The following is a 27,204-nucleotide window of genomic DNA, read 5'->3' on the forward strand; positions in this document are numbered from 1 at the left end:
ACATTTGTGATATCGGCTAATATCAAAAAGATAAGAATTAACAAGTGTTGGCAGGAATGTAGAGAAAAGGGACGCCCTGTGCACTGTTGGTAGGAATATAAATTGGTGCTGCCACTATGGGAAACAGTATAGAGGTTCTTCAAAAAACTGAAAATAGAACTACCATATGGTCCAGCAATTCCACTTCTGGGTACTGATCCAAAGAAAAGGAAAATAGTAATTCGAAAAGATATATGCATCTCCCTGTTCATCGTAGCATTATTTACAATGCCAAGATATGGAAATGACCTAGTGTCCATTGATAATGAATGGATAAAGAAACTGTGAGATTGATATGGATATCATTCAACCACAAAAAACAATTAAATTTTGCCACTTGTGATAACATGGATGGACTGATTTCAAGAGTATTATACTTAGTGAAATAATTCAGAGAAAGACAAATACTGTAGGATCTCTCTTATATGTGGAATATAAAAACAAACAACTCACAGATACAGAGAATAGATTGGTGATTCCCAGACATGGGGGGTGGGGGTGATGAAAATAAAAGTTAGGGTGAAAAACAAGAATGAAGGACTTGTTCCTCCAGCTCCTAAGTACATTAGCAGCAAGTTGTCAATTGTCAACCCAATTTGGAGATTTTCTCAGCTGAAGAAAACTACCTAATTCAAAGCCTTGCCTCCTTTTAGGGGCAGGCCCACATCCAGTGACTGATCATCATGAAGGTAGAAAGGCCTGTCCCATTGTCTCAACTTTGGACAACTCTGAAGGACCTGTGCCGTGTCCGAGCCCTTGAAGCCTTTGTCAGTACTGCATCACAACTCAGCCTCTCCCTCTGCCAAGTCCCGCATTCTTCCTCTCCCGTCCATAGCTGTTGGTCCTAAGGGCCCTCTCTAATAAACATCTGGCTGAGACTTTGCTTCCCAGGAAACCCAACCTCCCTGTATATGGGAGAATGAAGCCCAAGCTCTAAATAATCAGCAGAAAAATTATTTTTCAAATGCAATGTTTAATAAATGAAAATGACCTGTGTTCTGATCCAATCTTCGTATTTATGATCCTTTATCCTAGAGCCAAAAGATAGGGTTCCCAGGCCCAGAACTATCACTAACTTTTTGCTGCATATAAGTACAATCCTTTGGGCAACTGGTCTTCCATGGTTGTTTGGTTAGGGTCCTCTACCAGGCCTGAGGCTGTACCTTTTGGTAGCAAGTTTTGAAGGAGATTTGAGGGTGTCCCTCCTATTAGAAGAATCAATTTGTTGAGCAGGCAATATTCTATCTACTCTATTGACGTAATGGAATAGAAATACAGCCTTTCACCCTGAACTTCAGGGCAAGGTAAGGAAGATGGCATTATCTCAGAATAAGAATCTTCCTACAACCAAGTAGGGAAATGAGGATGTTGGTCTTCATTTTATCCGCTTTCTCTTGGTGACTCTAGAATAATACTCACTCATGCTAATGGAAATAAACACACAAGCAAAAATACAATGTAGGCAAACCTTTCCCCATTCAGGCTCATTCCATCTGGCTACAGCTTCTTCTACCCTCTCTTTCTTTCTTTTTTTTTTTTTTTAAAGATTTTATTTATTTATTTGACAGAGATCACAAGTAGGTAGAGAGGCAGGCAGAGGGAGAGGAGGAAGCATGCTTCCTGTTGACCAGAGAGCCTAATGTGGAGCTCGATCCCAGGACCCTGGTATCATGACCTGAGCCGAAGGCAGAGGCTTTAACCCACTTTGCCACCCAGGCGTTCCTACCCTCTCTTTCTTACTGTCATCAGCAGTTCTCTGCTTTCATCATTTTACTGAGCACTTGGGTATTGGGCCATGGTCTTCCTCTACATATCCAACTCAGCAATTTTAATGTCCATAAGCAATAGAACACTGCTTCTTTGATACATCTAGTACTTTGATTCCTCCCCATATTCAGAATCTGTGTTGCCCTCCTGACAAAACTGTTCCCCCTAATAATATGGAGTTGATGGTTGACTAGGCTACAGTTTTGGAGGAATCCTCAAATCTCCAATTCCCTTTCTTGAAGACTCTCATTATACTAAAAACAGCTCTATCTACCTACTTATCTCCCTGACTAAATTAAAAATTCCTGAGATGCTCATAGATGATGACTTCTAAGATAGTTGAGTCCCATCTAGGATCATGCTGCTTTCCTTTAAAAAACACACTGACTTGTATTTGTTCACTTTTTAGGTTTGAAGACCTTTTTGGAATCACAAAGATTATCAGATAAAATAAATGGAAATGGGGGTAAGCCTTGATTTTAAACCTAAAGCAGAGATCTGTTCTTAGTTTCTCTCTCTTCTCTTTCTCTTTCTTGGACATCATGTATTCATTTCATCCAATCTATGGACCCTTCAAATAGGAGGGATGCAAAGATGCATTTCTCAGGGATAGTGCTCAGAGTAACCTCAATACTGTGCCAGGCAGAAGTGAGATTGGCCAGGGAGCTACAGAGAAGGCAATGATCTATGTACTGACCATCTCTTTAAGTGCATTTATAGGGAAATGCAAGGCAAAAGTGTGGTCAGTTCCAAAAAAGAGGGTAAGATGGAGCATGAGAAGTTTGAAAAGCAACAAATGTAGTGATCTGAAGGGGCACCTGCACCCCAATGTTTATAACAGCAAGGACCACAATAGCCAAACTATGGAAGAGCTCAGATGTCCACTGGATAACTGGCTTCTTTATGCCTATATTATATTATATTATAATATAATATAATATAAATAATATATAATTATATATTATATAATTTATATTTTATATATTACATATTTATATATTTATATAAATTATTATATAATTTATATATAAAATAAATATATAAATTATATATTATATAAATATATAATATAATATATAATTATATATTATATTATATATAATATATAGGCATATTACTCAGCCATCAAAATTGAAATCTTGCCATTTGCTACAATGTAGATAGAACAAGAGGGTATTACGCTAAGAAAAATAAATCAATCAGAGAAAGATAATTATCATATGATCTCACTGATATGTAGAATTTAAGAAACAAAACAGAGGATCATAGGGAAAGAGAGGAAAAAATGAAATAAGATGAAACCAGAGAGGGAGAAAAACCACAAGAGACTCTTAAACATATGAAACAAACTGAGGGTTACTGGAGGGGAGATGGGTGGAGGGATGTGTAACTGGGTGATGGACATTAAGGAGGGCATAAGATGTAATGATCACTGGGTATTATATAAGACTAATGAATCACAGACCTGCACGTATGAAACCAATAATACATTACATGTTAATTTAAAAAATTAAAATGTAAACCACTTTAAAAAAAAAAAAGAAAGAAAAGCAAGAGGTGAACCTTTGTGCCTGAGGCTTACAACAAAGCAAGTTGGAAAGGATCTTAGACAAATCTAAACTCTATTCTTTTTCTCTGGTTTTATGGGTGAGTTTTGCTCTACTGATTTCTCTTTGAGCTTTTTTTTTTTCAACTTAGTGATGATGGGGGTATATTAAACCTTTGTAACAAAAGCCATTGGTCCAGAGAGCAATCATTTGAGCATGGATGAAGCGAACTTAAGGAACGGACTCCAGGTTTGATGCAGCATGCCAGAGAAGCTCTAGCTTTCCTGTTCTCCTGGCCATGCCTGTGGCTGCATTCTCAATGCCAGAACTGGGAAAACCAAGAAGAGGGAGAAGAAAGAGTTGTTTATGCCATGGAGAACTGTTGTGGTCTCCCTCCATTGTATCTCTTCGTGCCCTTGCCTCTTCTGTTTCTATCACTCCCACCTTAGACTATTTTATTTCCTAAACCATTTACTCACATCTCTAGGCATCTCATCTCCAAGATACTCTAAAGATTTCTTCCACAAATACCTTCTAGAGTATAGCTATCACCATGCCCCCTCTGTCTTGGTGGTTCCCTGCAACTTGAGGAAGGCAATTCCCTAGCATGGCAGTCAAGGGTTTTCCTAACATGGTAAGAAATTAAAACAACATGAAAGCATATAAAATTAAAAGAGGACATTCCCATCTATTCCTCTACTCCCTCTTCCCGAAGCAGCCATTCCAACAATTTCCCACTCATTTTTCTAGCCTTATGTCTTTGGACTTCCTGTACCTCTCCAAGGCCCCAGCTAAACAAGTACCCTTGCCAGCTCCACATATTTTCCCTTGCTTTCCTGTTCCCAAGCCTTTACTCATAATATTCTTTAAATCTGGAATGTAAGAGAATGTTCTTCCCTCCATCTTTGTCCAAATTCTACTAATCCTTTGAGACCTAACTTCCATGTCACTTGCATTGTAATGCTTTCCCAATCATTTATTAAAATCCTGCCTTCTCCTTTGACTTCCCATGGCATTTCTTGTAGCTCCTGAGTATAGCACTTGTTACTTTATTCTCTACTCTTTAGGTACCAAGCCAGCCTCTGCTATTTAAATGTAAGCTCCCAGGGGCAGACACCATTTTTCAGTTTCTGTTGATGGCCCCTACCACCCTACCCTTGGACCTTCCATGCACATAGTGGGGATTCATTACATTCTTAAAAGTGAATAAAAGAAAAGAGGCTGGAGCCTCCAGGCTATGGTTTTGGCTTTCAATTCACCTTTATTTTTTTTTTTAAAGAACTTATTTATTTATTTGACAGAGAGATCACAAGTAGGCAGAGAGGCAGGCAGAGAGAGAGAGAGGAGGAAGCAGGCTCCCCTCCGAGCAGAGAGCCCGATGCAGGGCTCGATCCCAGGACCTTGAGATCATGACCTGAGCCAAAGGCAGAGTCTTAACCCATTGAGCCACCCAGGTGTCCTTCAATTCACCTCTTAAAAAGCCAGTGTCATCACCTGTGATGAGTGGGTTCTGTTAGCATCTCAGTTAAAGGATGTGGTGAATCATCAGGAGGTTTGGGAACACTGACTAGTTCCAGGTGACCATCTGGGACACACAAAAAGTAAACAACAACAAAACCCCAAAAAACCAAACAAGAAAACCAAACTATCAAAGTCCTGCTATTTTAAAGAGAACCATATGACTCTTTTCAAAATGTGGAGCTCAACAATCCCTCTCATTACTTCAGTGAGAGCAAAACAGACACTTAACCTCCAAAAAACCAAGAAGCCCCAAAGTGCCTAACCTTCCTTCCTCTGCCTTGGCAGGCTGCTTGCACAGTGACTGTGTGGGTTCTCTAGTGAACCATGAATTAAGTCTCATTTTCTTTTAGTACAAGAAATTTGAAAGAAGTCATTTTTTTTTTTCCAGGATGAAGTGGGGGTGAAAGGAAGAATGAGGAGGGTCATCAGAGCGGAGACAGTTTCACTGCAGTCTCAGGGTGGCCAAGGTCAAATCTTCTTGCTTTCTGCATTGAATGCAGCCCAGTGAATGGTTAACAGACATTGACAACACCTACATAAGGCGGAAATCTTTCAAAACAACATGCTTCTTAATTTTTTTTTTTTTTTTGTATTTGGGTTCATTTACGTGAGCTTCTTGTATAAAATAATGCAATAATAAAAGCTTAATCAGCTCCCAGGATCTTAAACATTGTAATAAACTCTCCCATTACCTGCTGCTTTGCAGCACAGATTCATCCACAATTTCATCCTATCTGTAGTTTTGCCAAAAAATAAAATCAATCCTTCATCAGTCCCTCCTCCAAATGCTTAGATCATTATCAATCCATTTGTGAGCCTACTCCTATTTAAAGTCATTGGTAGAACTATATCCAACAACAGTTAAAACAACTCAAAAACCCTTTCAACTATAAGGCTCATCTCCAAAACTCTTTTACCTCATTCGTACTTGGACTTTACAAACAATTTCCACTATTATTATTATTTTTTAGTGATTTTCTATGCAAGTGAACTTAATTCATTCTCCAAATAAAACTACAGTCTGTCTTGATAGTAGTATCAAGGGAGGAGAAGGGTTACTGAAAAAGTTGACTATAATTATGAGTTAGGAGAGAGATTACGAGATGCTGTGGGGAGAAGAATTATGAGAAGGGAGATGGTGTGGGCAAGAGAAAATAGAAACAGAAAAGGTCTGGCACACAGCAAGGGGTGGGGCAGTGATATCCTGGGCCGTTTCTTCACAGGCGTAATGGTGTGCATCTTTGAAGGCCAGTGAACAGTTCCTTCCATTGTGAGCACAGGGTTCTAATATGGGTACAGACTCCCACCTTTCCTGTCAGTAGAGATGCCAGGCGCTGCTCTGTATAGCTAACAATGCCAACTGTTGCGTGAAGAGCCTTACCAGCCACCAGAGATCTGGGGCCCTCCTTACCCTTACCCTTCAAATTCATTAGTCACCAAACCCTGCTCACTCTCTGTCCTAAGTGCTTCTGATCCCCCTATCTCTCTATCATCATCATCATCCTTTGGTCTGGACCACTGTGCTACAATGACCTTCTAATTACTCATGCATACTGTGTGTCCTGTGCCTATCTGTTCTGCACACATTACTCAACCTGTCTTCCCAGCCTCCCCCTGCCCACATCCCACCCATCAAGGCCTTTTTACTTCCTAAAATGCTCCTTTCTACCACAAAGGCCCCAAAAACTATTCAAATGATTCCTTATGCTTACAGTATTGCTTCCAGCCACATTCTGCTCCTCATGACCCTTTTTGGATCCTTCTGATCTTAACTTGAGGTTGGGTTCCCTGATATGTGCACTGTCAGTAACACAGAGGTATAATTTTGTAATTGTTCAAAGCTTTCTTCTCTGTCAGTCTCTAAGTGCTGTGAGATCAGAAGTTGTTTGTCCTCACATGTTCTTGTATAGTATGGGGGCAAAACAACAACCTATAGAATAAGGATTAAATGAATTAATTCAATCAGACAACTTTGAATAAATGACAACTTTGAATATATATTTATTCATATATATAAATAATATATAAATAACAACTTTGAATATATTCAAAGTCATCTGATTGAATGTATATACATATACATACATACATACATACATACATACATACATACATATATACAGGCTATGTAAGCTGTAGCCATAATAGTAATAATTAGCACGGTACCTAGAACAAAGTGTGTGCTCAATAAATATATGTTGAATGAATAAAGGAATATATAAATTGATGGATGAACAAATGAATTCACCAATCCAGAGGGTCTCCTTTATTTTTTAGAACCAGCTGTTACCCATAACAGAGTACAGGAACGCTGCATGGAAAACAGTCACAGAGAGAAACAATTGCTTTCCTTGTCTACTGCCACCACGATCATGGTAAAAATAGGATTTTTGGTTTCCTTTGACTTTGAATTTATTCTACTGTATTGCTAACTAAATATTCAAAGCAAGGAGATTCAGAATTAAGAGATAAAGGGATATAATATCATGAAGTATATTTCCAGGCTTCTCGACCTTGTCTTTATTAATTAAAAAGTGTCCTTCTTAATGAGTACCATCCTTTAATTATTCCCCAGCTAAATCCTGTAGAAAACCATGCATATCAGATCATCTAACCCAACAAACATTTATACAGAAAATTTCAACCTATGTTACCAAAAAGGGAAGGTTTTCACCCCTTTGTTCTAGTACATTTCCATATTTCAGATTTCTCAATGTCTTCAAGAGAAAGGTACCAATCACATGCCTGTACATCATGATGTGCTGGTCTAACAGAAAGAGAAAATAACACAAAGCAACCAGGGCCTCTAGTGTGGTTCTGTAGTTGCAGAACTGACATACTGATCAAAAGCTATAAGTGGGGAAAGTGCCCCTGAGTTGGTCCAACTCAGTCAAATCCTACTATCTGATAAAATATTGTTTGTTTAGTATCCTTTAAGGCAGACTGTGATAATATTTTTAAATTATTTTGCTGCAGATAGCTTATTCAGATTTAGAAACAAATACTGTGTCATCACGTTGGCAATGCAACATCTGTCCTTACTCCTTACCTCCCCTATCAGAGGAAAGGTTTTGTTCCTTTCTCTAACTTTAACTTTTCTCCTGTTGCCCTGGACCCATCTGTTTCTGCCTCTGAGCTCTGTCACAATTTAAACTTTGTGTTTTCAGTTCAGTCATCAATTTTGGAAACTGGTATTTAAGAGATTTGATAGTTATAAAAAATAATTATAACACATAAGTTGCCATTTCTTCATATTTAAAACCAAAAATGCTATGCTGAATTCCATTATGGAGGATGAGGAATGCCAGACATTTATTATTTTTTTTCCTTGATAAGTTTTACTTGGGGATTTTTGTTATTACTGCTGGAGCTGTTGCTGGTAGAACTTTAAAACTGCAAGAAATACTAGTAATAATACCAACAATAAGAATTACAATGGTGAAGAATAGAATGATAAATTATAATCGTTTCTATGTTTATTTACCTTTTCTGTAGATGTATGATTTATGATAGCCTATTTTTCTCACTTAAGCCTATGTTTTCCATACTTCTGGTAATTTATAGATCTATATGTGTAAATATAACTGACCTGTTTTTCTGTGGAGCAAACTGGATCTGTGCCCGACAGTGCTGACATCCTGGACCTGTGTGGTTGCTGAGGATGGCAACGTCCTCACACCTTCTGAGTTCCCAGGTGGCAAGGGCGAGCTCTGTGAATGTCTCCATTCACTTCTACCCATGCTGGATAAGTGGAGAGCATCTTGAGCTTTCTTTTTTTCCTTCTTTAGCATATTGACCAGAATATCTGAAACTTGATTTAAGGATTTAGTGACTCATGCTAAGTTGCAATGATCAAAACACTAATGTTGCAGTTGACGTTATTATATCCAATAATATTTGCTATTTGTCATATGGTAAAGAGACCACTGAAGGAAGACTTCAACCTTATCTAGTTACAGACAGTTTAGGAAGCAACTGGTCTTTCAATATGGCACCATTATATGAAAAGTTAGCAAACCCGAAGGTCTTTAAAATGTTTTGAGATTAAACTGGTTAAGACCTAAAATTCTTATGAAAGGGTTTACAAGAAATAAAATGAACACGTAATAGGAACAGGCAATGGAGCTATGGATGTATCTGCATAAGTAAGACTTGAATCCATGATGCTGCTCAGGAGGCAGCAGGAGGAGTGGAGAGGGAGAACACCGGAGTCCATCCAGCTGGCAGAGCAGCTAAATCCGCTTTGGTGGCCAGAGTACCCCACATCCAACACATGCTGGCTTAGCATACATAAGAATGGGACTTATGGTTACTTTATTAAGAAAGTCTCTAAATCTTGGTCCCAAATGGACCTGGAAAGAAGTGAATGGTTAGTACAGACATATCATTTTACGGTGCACATTTTGGTGGGTGATTTCAGTATACTGGGAACACTGATGAGGAGCAATGGTATCACTGCCTGCCACCCTCCTTTGCTGTTCTTTCGGGCTCAAGACGCTGAGAAACCTAAGGGATTTCTGCCATCACTGGAAAAACAGACTAAAATCCCTCTTGAGAATTTCAGAACTCCAAGTGTTCACGCAGTAAGCTGAACTGCAGGCCTTCAAGCATGCCCAGAGATGGGGAGTGAGGAAATATGGAGGTGGTGGGGAGAGAAGACTGTAACTCTGATGCCTGTTTTTGGGCAAGTCTCATGGGGGGGAGGTGGTCACTGGATTTTCATCTTCCTCTTCAGCTTTAACTCCAAATTCTTGGAGATTTCCAGAAGCATAATCACTCTTTCTCTCAGAGTGGCTTCCAATATTTGCCTCAAAAAATGTGTTCTTACCAGAGGTGGTGTGTGGGCCTTGGCCTGGCAGAGAGGAGCAGTGCTCTGCCCACATCTTCCACTTCTCATGCGGAACTGATTATCCACAGCATCAGAAGCTTCTGCTGGTTCACACTGGCAGCATCCATGTGCTCACCCATTCGACTATGGGCCATGGAGCTTATACTCTATGCCAGGCATGACTCTAGGCAGAGGGACGGAACAGTGAAAAGGCATATGAGTTTCTTGCTCTCACAGAGCAGAGGTCCTACTGGGGAAAGTCAGATCTCAAGTACACATACCTCATGTTAGAGGATGAAAGGGTAGCTCATTTTTAAAAGGTCAAGAATGACTGAGTGGCTACTCTCTGCTGGGTGCTCATAAAAGACTTTCCTAAGAGTGACATTTAAGATGAACATCAAGAGGCAACGGCCAGAGGAAGAATATGTCAACAGAGTTCATGGCCAGTGCTAAAACCCTAAGGAGAAGGGCCTTGTCAGTGGCTCCCAACAGGGGCTATTTTACTTCTCAAAGGACGTCTGGCCACATCCAGAAGCAGTTATGGTTGCATACTACAGTGGCGGGGTGGGGGGGGGCAGGTGTTGTTACTGAAGTCTAGTGGGTAGAGGCCAGAGAGGCTGCCAAACATCCTATAATGCACAGGGGAGCCCCCACAACAGAGAATTAGACAGCCCCAAAGTTCAAGAGTGCCAACATTAACAAAGCCGGTGTTAGAACCACCACAGAAAGGACACTGTGACCAAAGCCTGATACATACAGGACAGAGACAGAATAAATGAAATCAGAGGTGTGGCAGGGGCACTGTCATGTAGGGCCTTGTGATCTGGAGTAAGGAGCTGAGGTTCATTCTAACCGGCTCTGGCAGAATTTAACCGGAAACATGCAGCGTTCTAATGTACATTTCATAGAGATCAGAGTACAGATTTATCTGCTTGGCTGCCTTCCTTCTTCCCACCTTTCCTTTGTCTTCCTCCCCAGCCCATTCCATTTAACTTGGGCCTTTGTTGTGTGGGGTCCTAAATGACACACTGTTACATGTTTGGTGAAGGGGTTTCTGAACTTTACGCAGACTGATAATGTCACTGAAAGGACATCATTTTCACTCCCTTACCAAGAAGTGTTCTGTGTCATTCACTGTCATTTTGGTTGTGTTATTGTCATTTGCTGAGCTCAAGTATTACCACCTGTTTTTCCCATATACCAGATCTTTCTCATTCCTCCTGTCAGTCTTCGCCTTGGTGGTTCTACAGACTAGATGTGAAAATATCCTCCACCCTGACATGAGAAACTTTCATATCTTCCATCGTATCACACCACATGCTCAAGAGTGCTCAAAGCACTTTCCAGCATCTTACCTTACCAGCTCTGCTCAGCACTGTGAGGTTGGCAAGGCAGGCTTTACGGTCCTACTACAGAAGAGGAGGAAACCATTCCATGGAAAAGCTGTGGAGCTAAGCAGGGGGAACTAGGATATCAATCCAGGTGTGAATTTGAAGCTCCGTGATCTTTTCCCCATGGCTCCTACACACCATCATTTCGAACATGAGTCTCAGAAGGAGGAGACACTGCTCAGGTCATTCCCAGTTAGTGAAGAATCCAGGCCAGCCTCACATAAACAGTGGCACCTGATTCGGGTGGTCAATAAGGGAGATGATGTATGTCTCTCTGTCACTCTCTTGTTTAAATAAACATACATGCAAAAGCCCAGACTGGTTCCTTGCTGACATATCTCATATCTCATCCCTCCTATCGGCACACATATTCATGAGCCCAGCAGGGGATTAAGAAGTTGGTAGGAGTGTTTAGGGGAGAAGATCCTAAAATAGGATCAAGGTTTGGAAAAGACGCAGAACTCAGATGGGTGCCAGACCCAGGTTTGAGGTCTGGGCTGGGAGCATCCCTGGAGCTGGATAGGGTAAGAGAGAGGAAAAGGAATGCAGGGTGACCCCGTGGGCAGCACTCACAGACAAGGCCTCGCGTGGGAGTAGAATTTGCAGCTGAACCTACTGTTGCTGGCTGGATAAGAAAGCAGCTAAAACTCACTTGGATCAGGCATACAGGGTCTGCTAATACTCAGCTAAAATTAGAGACTGAGGTTAATCAGGCAGTGTGCCTACCTTGTGTGTGGTTTGTTTTTACCTCTTTATTTACTGGATGTAGGTGATTTTATGCATTTTTTTTTTCACATTAGCTGCAGCTAAAAGGCCCTTTAGTAATTTTTAAAAATGAACACAAATACCTGTTGATGAGAGACCGAAATAGCCTCTTGTGCACGTTTAAAGTCTGCAAATGCAATGAAAATATCAAATCTTTTTACAAGAAGCTGAGCTGGACAGATAAATTGAGAAACAAGACCGAAGAAATGCTGGGGGGACCTGAGGTCTAGGCCCCCTTCCCCACCCCCCTGCCTGTACCTGGAGGCAGCTCCTATGGGCTGCTGGCTCACCCCGTACCCTATACTGCCTCCTAGAGTCAAGAAGGATTCTATCTCGAATGCCCATCGATACTCCTTTCCAAATTTGGGAACATCTGCTAAGTGGAACCCAAAGCAGTAGACCTGGCCTTTAAATGAAAAAAGTTACATTTAAATCAATCTCTGCTCTCCATAAACTAAATTCCATTTGTCAGTTTTCAGCCACCATTTGAGTGCCGCCCACACACCAGCCACAAATTCTGGGCCCTGGTGAGGCTGTGGTGGGCCCAGTGTCCGGTCAATCAGCTAAAGATAACCAGCTAACTTCTTGGCTCAGAGCTAAAACAGAAAGAGCACAGTGGAGTAGTCCAAAAAATATATTAAAAAAACAATTCCTGTTAAGAGATGGTGTAAAAAAGACCATGCTTTTCATTAAACTGAAATATTCCCCATAACAGTCACTATCTAGCTAAAAACAAAGTCAAAATGTTCTTTTTTTAGCAACTGTATTTTTCACTGGTGGCTACATTCTGTGCGTGGGAGGGACCTCTCCTAAATGACAAGAAGCAGTGTGAACTGGACGCAGGGTGGGGATCTAGGTGATGTGGTTAACGGAAAGCATCAAAGTTGTTCCCTCTCCCTCTTTCTGGCCAGGAGAGGGTCAGTTTCTAATCGCTTTGGAAAGGATACTGATTTCATTATCCCTCTGCTGTAGAATGTCTCGGAGCTTTCGGTATTCTTCCTCCTTTAATGGTTCTTGGCAGTCTTGATCTTTGATTTCGGAGGAGACTGTGCTTTTTCCATGAATCTTCTTGTCATTCAATAGTTTCTGTAAGATGAAATAAGAGCTTAGAGCCCATACTTCTCTTCCAAATCTCTGGGTTTCTTGGACTCTTTTTGCCTTAGACAATTCTTTGCACAAATCAGGCATGCCTGTCCCTTCTTGCCTCCTTGTCTCTACAGTGCAGCTGCCTTCCCTGTCTCCCTGTCCCCTCTCCCCTCCCCTTCCTTATCCCGTTCTCTGCTATTATCTCTTTCCCTAAACTCAGAAATTCCTGCTCAAACATGATCTCCTCTTGAACTTCTCTCACTCCTTAACCCCATATCGCTTGATTCACACTTTTAAAAATATCACTTATCATGTGTTATAATTATTCTCTACACATAAGCCTTCTTCATGACTGACTTACTCAATTTTGCTTTCCCAAAGGCCTGGCCCATAGCAGACTCACAATGAATGTTTATTATCATAGTGAAGAATGCCAAATTACAAGTGAGGTAGAAATAAAAGTTAATGATATTCCCACTGTGTCATCATGAAAGGTAAAATGTAAGGCAGAGAAAAACTGAGGGTTTATATGGATAAATCTAAACTGCTAGGAAAAACACAGGACACAATTTTCTTGATATATGTGAAAAATAAATGGTTTTTGAACATGGAATTATTCTGTGTACAAGTTAGAGGTTCCTGGCAAAAGAATTACAAGTCTATGGTCTGAGCTTATTCACTGGCAGGTAAGATAAAACCCCTGAAAAAATTCCAGAATAATCCCAGCCTTTTTGGAAGATCATACTGTTCTGCACATGTGAAGTTGGGTCCTGACCTTTTAAGAGTTGGTCAACTAGGCAAACTTTATTGTAGTTTCAACATGGCAGACAATGGCTTCTACTAGAGGAAATGCTGAACTTTACCTTTAAATGATGGAAACAGTGATGAATTTTACGCATATCAGTGCCAACATCGAGTCTGCTCTCTGGATCCTGGTCTTCCAAAAAGGATGTTATTAGTTTTTCCAGCCTAAAAATACATAATGTATGAGAAGCAACTATGAGCTAGAAACTTTAGAAATTCTAATGGCATTACTTGATTAGTTAACATTCAAAGTACTGGATATTTTCCTACTTTTTAATAGAAATACAGTTAACTGGTTTAACTAAAAATTAAGGGGAAAGAAACATATTGACAACGTGAAATCTGAAATGATGCAATATTTGACTACTTTCCGAAAAATTTTCATACCCATCTTTCAACTGAAGAATCCCTTGATTTCTACAAAATACGCATTCTGGTGAAGCTGAATTTCCATGCCTCTATGCCCAGCTGCCACAATGCCAAAGAAAGTAATGCAAAATGTTTCTTTTTATTAGTTTCATTAAAGATTCATGCCACTCCACCTCAGGTGGGACCTCAGTGATGTTCCACAACCCTGCTAATCCTCCCTGGTTGATATTCCAGTTAGTTAACATATTCTGTATTATTAGTTTCAGGCAGACAATATAGTGATTCAACACTTCCATACATCCCCCAGTGCTCATCACAAGTGCCCTCCTTAATCCCCATCACCTGTTTCACCCATCCCCCACCCACTTCTCTTCTGGTAACCATCAGTTTGTTCTCTTACAGTTAAGAGTCTGTTTCTTGGTTTGCCTCTATTTTTTCCCCTTTGCTTATTTGTTTTCTTTCTTAAAGTCCACATATGAATGAAATCATATGATATTTGTCTTTCTTTGACTAACTTACTTCACTTAGCATTATACTCTAGCTCCATCCATGTCATTGAGAATGGCAAAATTTCATTCTTTTTTGGGCTGAAAAATATTCCATTGCATATATGCAATGGAATATATATATATTATAAATATATATATTATATGTATATTTCAGATATTCTTTATCCATTCATCAGTTGATGGACACTTGGGCTGTTTCCATTGTACTGTAGGTAGTGCTGCTATAAACAGAGTAGACAGCAACAATGCAAAAGAATGAAACTGGATCACTTTCTTACACCACGCACAAAAATAAATTCAAAATGAATTAAAGACCAAATTGTGAGACCTGAGACCATAACAACCCTAGAAGAGACCTCTAGGCAGCGACCTCTTTGGCAGCAAAATTAAAAATAAATTAAAGACCAAATTGTGAGACCTGAGACCATAAAAATCCTAGGGGAGACTTCTAGGCAGCAACCTCTTTGACACTGGCCATAACAACTTCTTTCTAGGTATGTCTCCTGAGGCAAGGGAAACAAAAGCAAAAACAAACTATTGGGACTATATAAAAATAAAAAGCTTCTGTACAGTGAAGGAAACAATTGACAAAACTAAAAGGCAAACTACAGAATGGGAGAAGATATTTGCCAATGACATTTCTGATAAAGGATTAGTATCCAAAATATGTAAAGAATTTATAAATCTCAACACCCAAAAAATGAATTATCCAATTTAAAAATGGACAGAAGACATGAGTAGACATTTTTTCCAAAGACAACATCCAGATGGCCAATAGACTCATGAAAAGATGTTCAACATCACTTATCATCAGGGAAATACAAATCAAAACTGCAATGAGATATCACTGCACACCTGTCAGAATGGTTAAAATTAGCAACACAAAAGTTGGTGAGAATGTGGAAAAAGTGGAATCCTCATGCAGTGTTGATGGGAATGTAAACCAGGGCAACTATTCTGGAAAAGAGTATGGAGGTTCCTCAATATGTTAAAAATAGAACTACCCTATAATCCAGCGATTGCCTTACTCCGTATTAACCCAAAGAATACAAAAGTACTATCCCCTGGTTGACTTATAGTCTTCACAGTGGCTGTTTCAAGTCTTTTCATAGCCCCCAAGCCTACCATGACTCTTGTTCTGGCAATATTGTAACTTCCCACTAAATGGACAAAGTCAAACCTGTTATAAATGGACTCTTCCAGTTTCCTCCTCCTTCACCTCCTGGAGCATCTCTGTCTCACCACACAGACCCCTTTCTTTCTTTCACATGCTTTGTGTAATATCCTTCCTCCTACTCATGGCTTTTCTCTCCCCCGGCCTCTCTTCAGGCTTCTGTCTGGGTTACCTCCTATTCATCACCTCCTTTCTCTTACCCCATTGTCACCTCTCCATGCTGACTTACAATAATGTTCATGTTTTTTCCATTCTAAAACAAAACAAAATAAAAAACAGAACACCTCCCCTTGGAGGGAGCATCCATCCCCACTATTCTGAAGTCCTAGTTTAGTTTACGCATTTGTGTGCTTCCTACAGTCCCCATGGCACTTCAGAGCTAGTGCACCACCTTAGGTCCCCCACTAGATTGCGAGCACCAGGAGGCAATGCTTAGCTCTTCTTCATCTTTGCGCTCCCCTCTCCCACCCTGTATCTAAAGCAGTCCACGCATTATGTTCTCAGTACAAACGTGTTCTTAGTTAATAAGTCTTAGTTAATGGACTTATTTCCATGGAAATTATTCACCTCTATGTTGAGACAAAATTTTTGAAGAGGAGGGCATAGGGATGGTGATCAGTATCTAAGATGCTAAGTATCATAATAGAGCAGCAGCATATCTTTCTCACATTACTATCTTTCTTAAAGATTTTATTATTTATTTGAGAGAGAGATGAGAGCCAGAGTATGAGTGGAGGGGAGTGGCAGACAGAGGGAGAGGGAGAAGCAGACCCCGCTGAACAGGAAGCCCAATGCAGGCTCCATCCCAGGACTCTGGGATCATGACCTCAGCTGAAGGCAGACGCTTAACCGACTGAGCCACCCAGGCACCCCATCTTTCTCACATAATTATGAAAATATTTGCACACTTCTAGCATCTTTTTTACCTGTACACATTTCCCTTCTGCTGTTACTATCACCCACTCAAACTAGATGTAATGATTTCCATCTATAGCAGCTTTGGACTTAATTTTTTTCTCTTCTTATAATCTGTAACATGTACAGCTGATATTTACAAGTGTGAGACAATTTATATTGTAATTTGTAAGGCGTTTCTTAGGTGGAGGAATACTTGTCATTTGCACTATTTGCTGAATGATACCATGTTTCTTTGAAGAATAGAGCACACAGATTCATTTCTGGTACAAAGGTTTTATATGGCTTTTCATATAAAATATTATAATAGTATAATATATAAAATATATTCATATGAAATATTATAAAAATGTTTAAGAGAACAATTCCAAACAACACAGACATGAATAAATTAAAAAGTAAACATACCTCTCTGTTCCCCTCTCCCCTACGCCATGCCACCATTCGCATCTCCTCTATTCACTTGCAATAGCTTGGGAGATCCACTGCCAACAACTGAAATACATTCCTCTAGCTCTGACCCAAGCAGGCACCTAAGTCCTTATGTTTATACGTTTTGTGTTTGTCTTTACAAAATTGAGAGATCACATTCTGAATAGTACTCTCGCCATTATTTTTCTAAACAATTTATCACAGATCTTCCAGTCATTTTATTTCATTTCTAATGCACTAGTGTATTTCATTTTTATGTATTCCATTTTAATAGCCATATAATATTCCATAGCATAGGCATACTGATCCTTTCATGATTAACACTGAGGAGACATATTCACAGTTGCTACTTTCCTCGGTAACCTCTGAGGAGGACTGAATCTACAATTGCCATTTAATGAGGCTTCAAAAAAATAGTAATGTTTATCTACTTGTATTTTCCCTGAATATTTTTCTCAGAAGTTCTGGAACTCTTAAAATCCCTATTAGTACTAGGATATACCCATTCTTTGAAGTAAAAACATTTTGTGGTTTTCAGTGTCCATAATATTTTCAACAGAAACTATTCTAGGAGCTATGGTTAATCAATTTTTCCTTCTTGCTTTTTCTTTAGAAGATTATTTTGTTTAAAGTATAGTTTGATCAGAAAGCATATATTTTAGGAAATATCCTATGAGGGAGGGCTGAAGTAGAATCCTAGTTCTTAAGAAAGCATTATAACATACAAGCCTGCTGATTAGCTGAGTGACCACACACAGATCACTAGCCCCACTGGGCTTTGGCTATTCCATTAAGATTCTTGTCCTGAACAGTACTAGTATAAGATTACAAGGAGGACCAGGAACTCCTGTCTAAATGAAAGAACCAGGTTGCCTTACCCTTTCTAGTACAAAACTAAATCTGGTACAAAACTAAGCATGAAAATCAGGCCTTTTGATGTGCATTTTTTTCCTCAGTGCTTGAGACTACGAGCCTCTTTAAATAAGAAAAATGCCTGGTCTTTCCTTCATACATTTGATTTATTGTAGAATTTATTTTCTTATCAACCAAGGACTTGATCTAACAATTAAAATACAGAAAAATGCCTAATTCAAATGTTTCTGATGTACTTCTCTAGTAGTTAAGAGTGAACGATTGACCCCAAATTCCGTACATTTTCCTATCTCCCAAAAATAGTTCCCAAGTTCATACCTAGTCACTGCTCCCACTGAGGGGTCTCCCAAATGCCAGAACCCTGCTGGATAGTGAAGAACTGTTTGCAGAAAAGGCTCTCTAAGGAGGTCAAATAGAACAATAAAATCTGTTCTTTAGGAAAAGCCCAAGTAAACAAAACAAAACAAAAAACACTTTACTTTCTCTCTACTTTCACTAGGACAGAAGAAGAAAGAGCAAAGAATCCTAGGGGAGAAGTAAAAATAAATGTATGCCATTCAGTTCTAGTTCATATGGACAGGAAAGATCACAGATAATCTACCTGTGTCTGAACACAAAACCTGGTTGACGGTAGGTGACTGGTGGATGTCTGGTGACTATGCTTATCTCCACCACCTTGACTACTAGAGAGATGTCTCTGATAGCTTGGAGCCTAGTCTAGCAACTCTACCGTATTAAATATTTGATACTTAAACATGTAATAAGAATTGACCATATTGAGATTACGTTAGTCTTCTCTTTCTGCTCCTAATATTTCTTGCTAAAAAATGAAGTTTTGTTTGCAGCCACATTTTGGTGGAAGTTTAAGCTAAAGAGTGTGAATAAAAGAGCAAGTTAATTATCATTAACAGTAGTTAATTTAACTTGAGCAAGTACTAAATGCTAGATACTATTCTGTACCATTTAAATACATAGTTTCCTTAATCTTCACAACTAGATGAGATAAGTACTATTTTATCCTCTTACTGTAGGTGAAGGAACTAAGGTACAAAGAAGTCGAATATCTTGCCAAAGGTCACACAGCTAGCATATGGCAGAGCTGGCATTCAAACTCAGGCAGGCTGATTTCAGATTCCAAGTTTTTAAACACTATACTTACTATCACAAAATTACTAAATTTATTTAAATATCATGCTGGGCAATGCATTTCTAAAGGAAAATAAGATGTCTATGAGAAATCTTTGAGGAGGTAAACAGGTGAATAGATAAGCAAGAAATAACTGAGGGGCAGTTGCTTAGTTTGATCTTGTCAAACTAAGAAAAGCAAAAGAAGTTGAGAAAGAATCAGAATGTCCCACAGTAGCAAATTAGTTGAATAAACCATGGCGCAATTATGTATATAGTAAGCAACTATTTAAAATAATGGTGAGGGATGCCTGAGTGGCTCAGTCAGTTAAGTGTCTGATTCTTGATTTCAGCTCAGGTCATAATCTCAGGGTCCTGGGATTGAGACCTGTGTCTGGCTCCACACTTAGTACAGAGTCTGCTTGAGATTCTCCTTCTCTCCCTCTCTTTCTGGACCTCCCCTCCCCTCTTGCTCTCTCTCTCTCTCAACTAAATCTTTAAAAAATAATGGTAAAAATGTGTATGTATTAACATTAAAAATATTTGTGCTATATTATAACAGGTAAACAATGAATCCTTTACAGGGATTCTGCAAGTACCCTATAACATACCCAAAAGACAGAAGATAAGAAATAAAGAGGGAAGGAAGGAAGGAAGGCAGTCCCGAGACTTATACCCAGTTGTTTCTGGCTCAAGAACATTTATTATCTCCCTGTGAAGAAAGACCAGTGATCCAAACTAAACTGACTCTTCTAAAATATTCTTATGATTATGTTACATTTAACTGTTTATTAAATTAAAGTCATTATTTATACATTGAGTGTGATTATGACATTCTCGTTATTCTGAATTAATCTTTGCTTAAAAAAAAAGTTTATGAGCCTGTTCCCATCAGCATTAGCTTCTAAAAATGAGTTAGAAACCATAAGTCTATGGTGCTGGATGTGGGAAAGCTGGGAGAAAAGAGGAATGTGGCATTATTAAGAGCATATCTAACTTGGCTCATGGAGACCCTGGCTGGTTCTTAACCATGGGGAGTGTATCCTGGGGAGAGGAAGGGGAGTGTGCCTTCATAAAGGGGGTACAAACATAATAGAAGTGTCCCAGAGCAGAGTATTTATTCCATGAAATTTACAAAAATGAGGCCAGGGAGTCCACAGCAATGGAAACTTGTTCTCTGATATTGACCTGAAAAGACTGAAGTAGATAAAATAGATCCCCATTGGTGGGTCAGGGCTGTTTTGTGGTTAGAACAATGGAAATGCCTAACATCCCTGAACTGACGGCTCTTAGATTATCTGTCTTCTCATTGGTTCTAGGGGAGGAGTTGGCAGCTTATTCCAAAAAACTAGAAAGGAGTTCTGATATAAAAAACCAACTGCTATTAACTATGCCAAAAAGCATCAAAATCTGCCTGACTTTTACCAATCATTTTGCCACTACAGAGAGCTCCATCAAGGATGGGCTGTCTCTTGACTGGGTTATGCAACGCGGAGGCTGACAAACTATGGTTCCATACAAACATGAGCAAAGATCTCAAAAGGAGATGGAAAATAGTAATAAAGATAGAAGAAGAAACTTGATTACTCTTAACTTCTAGGAACATAACAACTAAATAAGAAGGATGGGAGAACAGTTAAACAATTAAAAAAATTGATCATGGTAGATAACAAATGTTGCTGAACTATAAGGATGAAGGATCTCAACTATTAACTTATTCATCAACCTCTGTGGTCACAAATTGCTCATCTGTAAAATGTGCAAAATAATATCATCTCTAAGCTCTCTCAGCTCCATGAAATAAGATATTGTAAGAAACAAAGGCAGCATATTTATTGTCTGGCCCATTGATGCCATGAGATTCAAAGTGTGAGCACTAAGCCAACCTCAAGGCATCATCTTGGAGCCTCTTAGAAAAATAGAGTCACTGGTCCCACCCCGGACCCACTGAACCAGAACTCAGGCCCTACCAAGATCCACTGAATCTCTACTTCAACAACATTCGTGGGTCATCTCTGTGCACATTAGTATTTAAGAAGCACTACAAGGAGGCAATCTACTGTTGATGCCAAGTCAAGAATATCTTGTCAGCCCTGGAAACCAAGCAAATATATAACTTGAAATTTTGAATAAAAGAGTAACTAACATCCCTTGATGGTCAACTATGTCCTGGCCACTGTGCTAGTTACTTCACATGTTTTTTTTTTTTTTTTCTTATTTAAGTGGAAAAAGAATTAAAGAGAATTTCATAGTCTGTTTCTCTTTAAAACTGCCTTTTTCCAATGATTTTATTATTACTTTTATTGAACATCCATTACACATCAGGCACCCTCATATGCATTTTGTTATTCAGCTGGACCATAAACCTATAAATTATTTTCCCTCTTTCAGAGATGAGGACAGGAAAGCTCAGAAGCTAAGTAATGTGCATATTATTACAAACTTAGAAAACTGAAACACAGGGATTTAAAAACCGGTCTTTTGCATTGGAAACCCCTCCTCTTTCCACATATTTCACAAAGCCTCTCAATCAACTCAGAAAAATGCCTCACACTTGCCATAATCTCTGGTATACTGAATTTTTATTTTCTATTCAAAACTGCCCATAGACTTTAAAAAAAAATTTTTTTTAAGATGTAAAGATGCAAACAACAAGGTCAACTTTGTGTCTGGCATCTCCAAGACAAGAATTTTTAACAAGACACAACAGTGGGGATTCTTGAGACCTAATTATGGGGGGCAAAGGAAGGACTTATTTTGACCTTCCTAACATGACACGCCTCTTTTATGGGGTGTCACCCTCTAAAACATACAGTGTTGGGATGGCATGTAATTTACAAAAGGAGAGTTCAGATAAGAACAATAAATTCACAATTTATGATTAACTATAATCCACAGGACACGAAAAACTAAAGGCTGAAAGTGAGCCAATAGGACCAGGGCCAAAGGAAACTATACAAATATTTTTCAGGGTCATTAGTTTCATGTTTGTTTTTTGTTAGATTCTGCTGAAAGCAGCATTCCCAATTGGCTTAAAGGTGGTTGCTTCAAGATTTTTTTCTTTTAGAATTCCCCGGCCTGTGACAAGTTTTAGAAACGTTATACACTCCCCCAGCTCTAATCAGTAAGTGAGAGACATGGACTTTCATGCACAAGGAATTGAGTTCAATGTCAGCCACTTTGTTGGAAGGAGCTCTTTTTAATAACAGTAGGGGGCCAGAAAAGTCATGGTTTCTGTGTTGCAGAGGAAATTCCTATGCAAAGTTTATCTTCAAGATTTGTCTTAGTAAGGAATATTTCCTTTACCTCCATAAAAGCACAGTTATCTGGCACCTCAAATGCAGAGTCGCACAATTGCTTGATTCTTTCTGTGTTTTGAAATGACAACTGTGAAAAACCCACATTAAAAACCGGACTGGTTTGCCTCTTTAATGGTGAAGGTATAGCCTCTTTATAGGAAAATGCATTTGTGGTCATGTACTTCAGTTTATGGAATTTTCAAAAACTACTTTGAAATAATTTTTAAATAAACTAAGACAACTTTGAAGATACTAAAGCCTTTTTGACTTTTTGTTGTTGCTGCTTTTTTTTTTTTTCCTTTCTAGCAGTTCAGTATTTTTTTTCTTCAAAAGACACATTTTAACAGTTTTGTTTTGTTTTGTTTTAAATAGGTTCCATGCCCAGCGCAGGGCTTGAACTCATGACCCTGAGATTAAGACCTGAGCTGAGATCAAGAATCCAACGATTAATTGACTGAGCCACCCAGGTGATCCTCAAAAGACATATTTTAAAAGTACTTTTGTAATGCAATGATGAAGGCTTTGAAAAGTTACAGAAAATGATTATGATTTTGTCAATCCCGATATTCACATACCCAATTTAATGGCATATAGTTCTTGATATGATCAAAATATCTTAACTTCAAGAGGTAGAAAGATTCAGTGGTTCAGAACAAATGTAAATAAGAAATGAAAATAACATAAATCAATCAATCCACAGATCTTAATAACTATCTTTTTAAATTCTGTTGTATCTTTTGAACCCTTTGTTGGCTGTAGGCAAACACTATCTTATTTGTTTTCATGTAAACATGGGTACTCATCTACATAAATGCATAATAAATAAGAAATTGACTTACAGGAAAGAAAATGGTGGTCTGGTAGGATGGGGGAAGAGAGGCTAGTTAGTGAGCAGCAGAGTAGCTGGAGTCAGGAAAACATAAAAGACAAGTCACCTCCTGGAAGGCAGCGATGACAGTGAACAGAAACAAGCTAGAAAAGATTTCCTGCCATTGTGTCAGAGGCTGGGGGAGCTGAGAGAAGTGAAACTGGGAGTAGAGAGACAGATACCAAAGGCAAGAGGGAAAAGGCAAATTGGATTAAAACGTGCAGAAGCGGGGCGCCTGGGTGGCTCAGTGGGTTAAAGCCTTTGCCTTCTGCTCAGGTCATGATCTCAGGTCCTGGGATGGAGCCTTGCATCCGACTCTCTGCTCAGCAGGGAGCCTGCTTCCTCTCTCTCTCTCGGCCTGCCTCTCTGCCTGCTTGTGATCTCTGTCTGTCAAATAAATAAATAAAATCTTTTAAAAAAATTAAAATAAAATGTGCAGAAGCTACAGAGAGAGGCCCTCTGAGCAGAACACTGGGGACTGTGAGAAGATCAAGTGTGGGGACTGAGGCAAGAGAAGAGAGAAGGGACAGAGAGGCAGGAGGTGAGGCAGGAAATAGGGATAGGAAGGTGGGGCAGGAAGAGGATGAGGAGAATAGAAAGGGAGAAGAGACAGAGAAAGACACATCTCCGAGGGATAAAACAGGAGCCTACCCATGGAATAAAAGCTTACTGGGAAATCTGGAGGAATAGGGCCTGTGGAAATGGGTTGGACTTTACCATCACTATATGGCTCCATGGTTCATTTCTGTCCACAGAAATGTGGACCTGTCCACAGGTCTCTCCAGACCATTCACTAATTTAAAGGCATAGTGAGAGTTTTATCCACCCCTTGCTCCAAGTCTCTGAACTCCTTTTCTATAATTCTGTCTTGTAAGAAATTATATTTGTAGATAACATGAAACTTTAGACATAAACATTTCTCATCTGGTTCCTTTAGTGAAAATTTTGAACGACGGCCTTGGTTTATATACAAAAATGTGGAACATATATATTTTTTTAATTAGAAAAGTTGTAAAAATTTTTATATTTTATTTGTTTATTTGACAGAGAGCTAGAGAGAGAGCACAAGTAAGTAGAGCGGCAGGGAGAGGGGGAGAGAGAGAAGCTCTCTGCTGATCAGGGAGCCCGATGCGGGGCTCGATCCCAGGATCCTGGAATCATGACCTGAGCCGAAGGCAGCTGCTTAGCCAACTGAGCCACCTGGGCTCCCCATGTTGTAAAAATTTTTAAAAGACAGATTTTTAAAAGATTCTGGTATGTAAAAATACAAGGAAATCCTTGTGGGTATGTTACCAATTATTTGATAACAAATAATTTGTTTTATTCTATCCTATGGAAAACGGCACATAGCTATTTATGAAACGTGTATGAAACACGTATAAAACGTATGTTCATGCAATGTAAATCTAGAGTAAATTTGTGTAAATTGAACCTTACATTATCACTATATATTCTATATTAGTTCTATATTAAACTGAAGATGAGTTTACAAGGTAACAAAAGAGACCTTGAGATATAATAAAAATCATAAGAAATATCTAAACCTTAATAAATTCAATGTTTTTCTTAAAAAGATGACCATTAAGTTATTAAAACAGTGACGGAGGACCTATACAGAAAAAAGTAAAAATTTAGAAAGGGAACAAAGAGGACAAGCACACACTGGGAGGCTTACTGTGCTCCTGAGTGAGAAGAGGCACGACTGTAATCGCTCCCTAAATTTATCACTAAAAGTTAAAGTAAATCAATAAACATCTGAATGCATCTTTTTTTCTAGAAATATATATACACATAGCCCCCACAAAATTTTGTATCATTTTTGGGGGGTGCAGGATCCCCAAATCCTGGCAAATCTATATGTGGATCCTAGACCAAAGATATACATACATATTGATATGAGAATATGTCACAAATTAAAACACAGGTTAAAAAAACAGTAAATAAAGTGTGAGCTCATTTTGGGGGGAGGGCGTGGGCAGCAAAGCAAGGTTTATTGAGTGAGGGATAGCAAAGTGATAGTACAAAGCTCCTATGGAGGGAGGGAACCCCAGGGGTTTGCCGTGAGTTCATTTTATTAAAATACACATTTATATGTATTCACTGAAAATATTGAAGGATTACAACCAAATAATAACAGCTGTTATCTCTGAGCGGCACAATTACCAGTGGTTTCTATCTTCTGTTTGCCTGTCCATTAGCACTTTTCCAAAATGAACGTGAATAGTTGGCAAAATAAGAAATTATAAAACCCCTACATTCTCAAAGCAGAATTGGAAAAAAAAAAAAAAGCAGATGAAACTCTAAACATGAATTTATAGCATTTCGCATTGCTTTCCCTGAAGATGATACTATAGGAAAGAGATATACTTTATTTGCTATTAGGTGCTTGAAACGAATTAGATCCTTTGGTTAAAACCCAAAGTCATTCCTCTGATGCTTCCAGATGGGCTTGATTTGTTAATATGATCTAATTACTTACTTTATGGTCCTGATTATACTGGTTGGTGGCTATTTCTGCATTTGTTCATGCATCCTTTGAGCAAGCTATCAGGAACCAGGTGTTAGACATTGCTATAATTTATTATTTCCATAAGTGCACACTTTGACACTGTAGGTTTTCTTTAAGTGGCATAAACTATATAAAACTGTAATTAGAACAAACATTTGTTTCAGGAAGTCTTTAAAAATGTCTAGTGCCATGTGTAGGCAAACTTTTCCAATGAAAAGATTATTGGGGAAAGCAAGAGAGAAATACAAATATTCCTGGCTGTGGTGATGGGTCTCATTTCTTCTTTTAAAAGAATTCCCTGGAGCTCACAAAACCCAACTAGCAAAAAGCATTAACAGTGAGAAAGCACTGAATAACTAGAAGAATAAAACAGTATGTTCATGCTTTCCTACTCAAGATTTTCTAATTTAGAATCAAGTACTTGGACTTCTGAGGCAAGAGCTGTCCAGGCCAAAGGAATGCAATGTGTCAACTGTAGTCCAACAAATAGCATTGCCATTCACGCCCCGTCCCCTTTTCATTATCTGCTTTCAATATCCATTCATCTGGCCTATTAGAACCCAAAGCACTTAAACTTTAGGACAATAAAATAATCATTAAAGTACAGAAATAGACCTAACACGGAGACAGGCCTTTTTAATCATATTAGATAACTATGTCTTAAGAACTCAACGCTTTCACAAACTACCCAAGGATAATTAACACAAGCTGTAGACCATGCTTTTAGTTTTCATTTTAATATCTTCAAAATGTAGTGTCAAGACCAGAAACACTTTGTACAAAAGTGGAGAAACCTCATCTGTAGTGAATTATATATCTCATGAATGATTTCAGGGATCTGATTTCTTACAAAATAAGAGAGGGAGCATTAGCCATTAATGACCTCTGGGATATGTAATCCACAAGTGTAGGTTATTGCTTTATATTCAGCCATTTTAGAAGCTAGGGTAAGAATGCTTAGGATCCAAGAGATGTGAACTCAGGACCACGTTAGCAGATAATCTGCCAATTAAATAATTAATTAATTAATGTGAACAATGCCTGATTACTTGGGCTACTTCTCTTCAGGAGGTGTGAATTAACCCACTGGCAAACACTAACCATGATATGAGATGTTTCTCATTCTCTACCCAATGAGCTATTTTAGAAAAGAACTACATTTGGGGCTTAAATTTATCACTGCATAAAGGGAGACTTTCAGATGACAGGGTATAAAAACCAAGAATGGGCTAACTCCTTCATTCTTAGGTTTATTCAGACATCGTTTACTGGCCGTCTACCATGAAGCAGCCATTGGGTATATAAAGATGAAAGACACATTCAAGTCTCATTCTCTTCACCTTAACTTCCCCTGTATCTTGATCTTTAAAAATCTTTAAGGCT

At 38.8% G+C, this 27,204-nt stretch overlaps 1 protein-coding gene across 5 annotated transcripts in view; it reads right to left on the reverse strand.

Moving 5' to 3' along the window:
• KIF6 (kinesin family member 6) overlaps window positions 1-27,204 on the reverse strand; it is a 505,895-nt gene that overhangs the window by 216,308 nt on the left and 262,383 nt on the right. For all 5 annotated transcript variants that reach the window (XM_032339835.1, XM_032339836.1, XM_032339834.1 and 2 more), the window contains 3 exons: window positions 13,808-13,913; window positions 12,806-12,944; window positions 8,464-8,679 (listed from right to left, as the gene is read on the reverse strand). In XM_032339835.1, coding sequence (XP_032195726.1) covers window positions 8,464-8,679; window positions 12,806-12,944; window positions 13,808-13,913 — 461 coding nt within the window. The remainder of the gene's footprint in view (window positions 1-8,463; window positions 8,680-12,805; window positions 12,945-13,807; window positions 13,914-27,204) is intronic.

Source organism: Mustela erminea, chromosome 4, assembly GCF_009829155.1.
Source record: "Mustela erminea isolate mMusErm1 chromosome 4, mMusErm1.Pri, whole genome shotgun sequence".
NCBI lineage: Eukaryota > Metazoa > Chordata > Mammalia > Carnivora > Mustelidae > Mustela > Mustela erminea.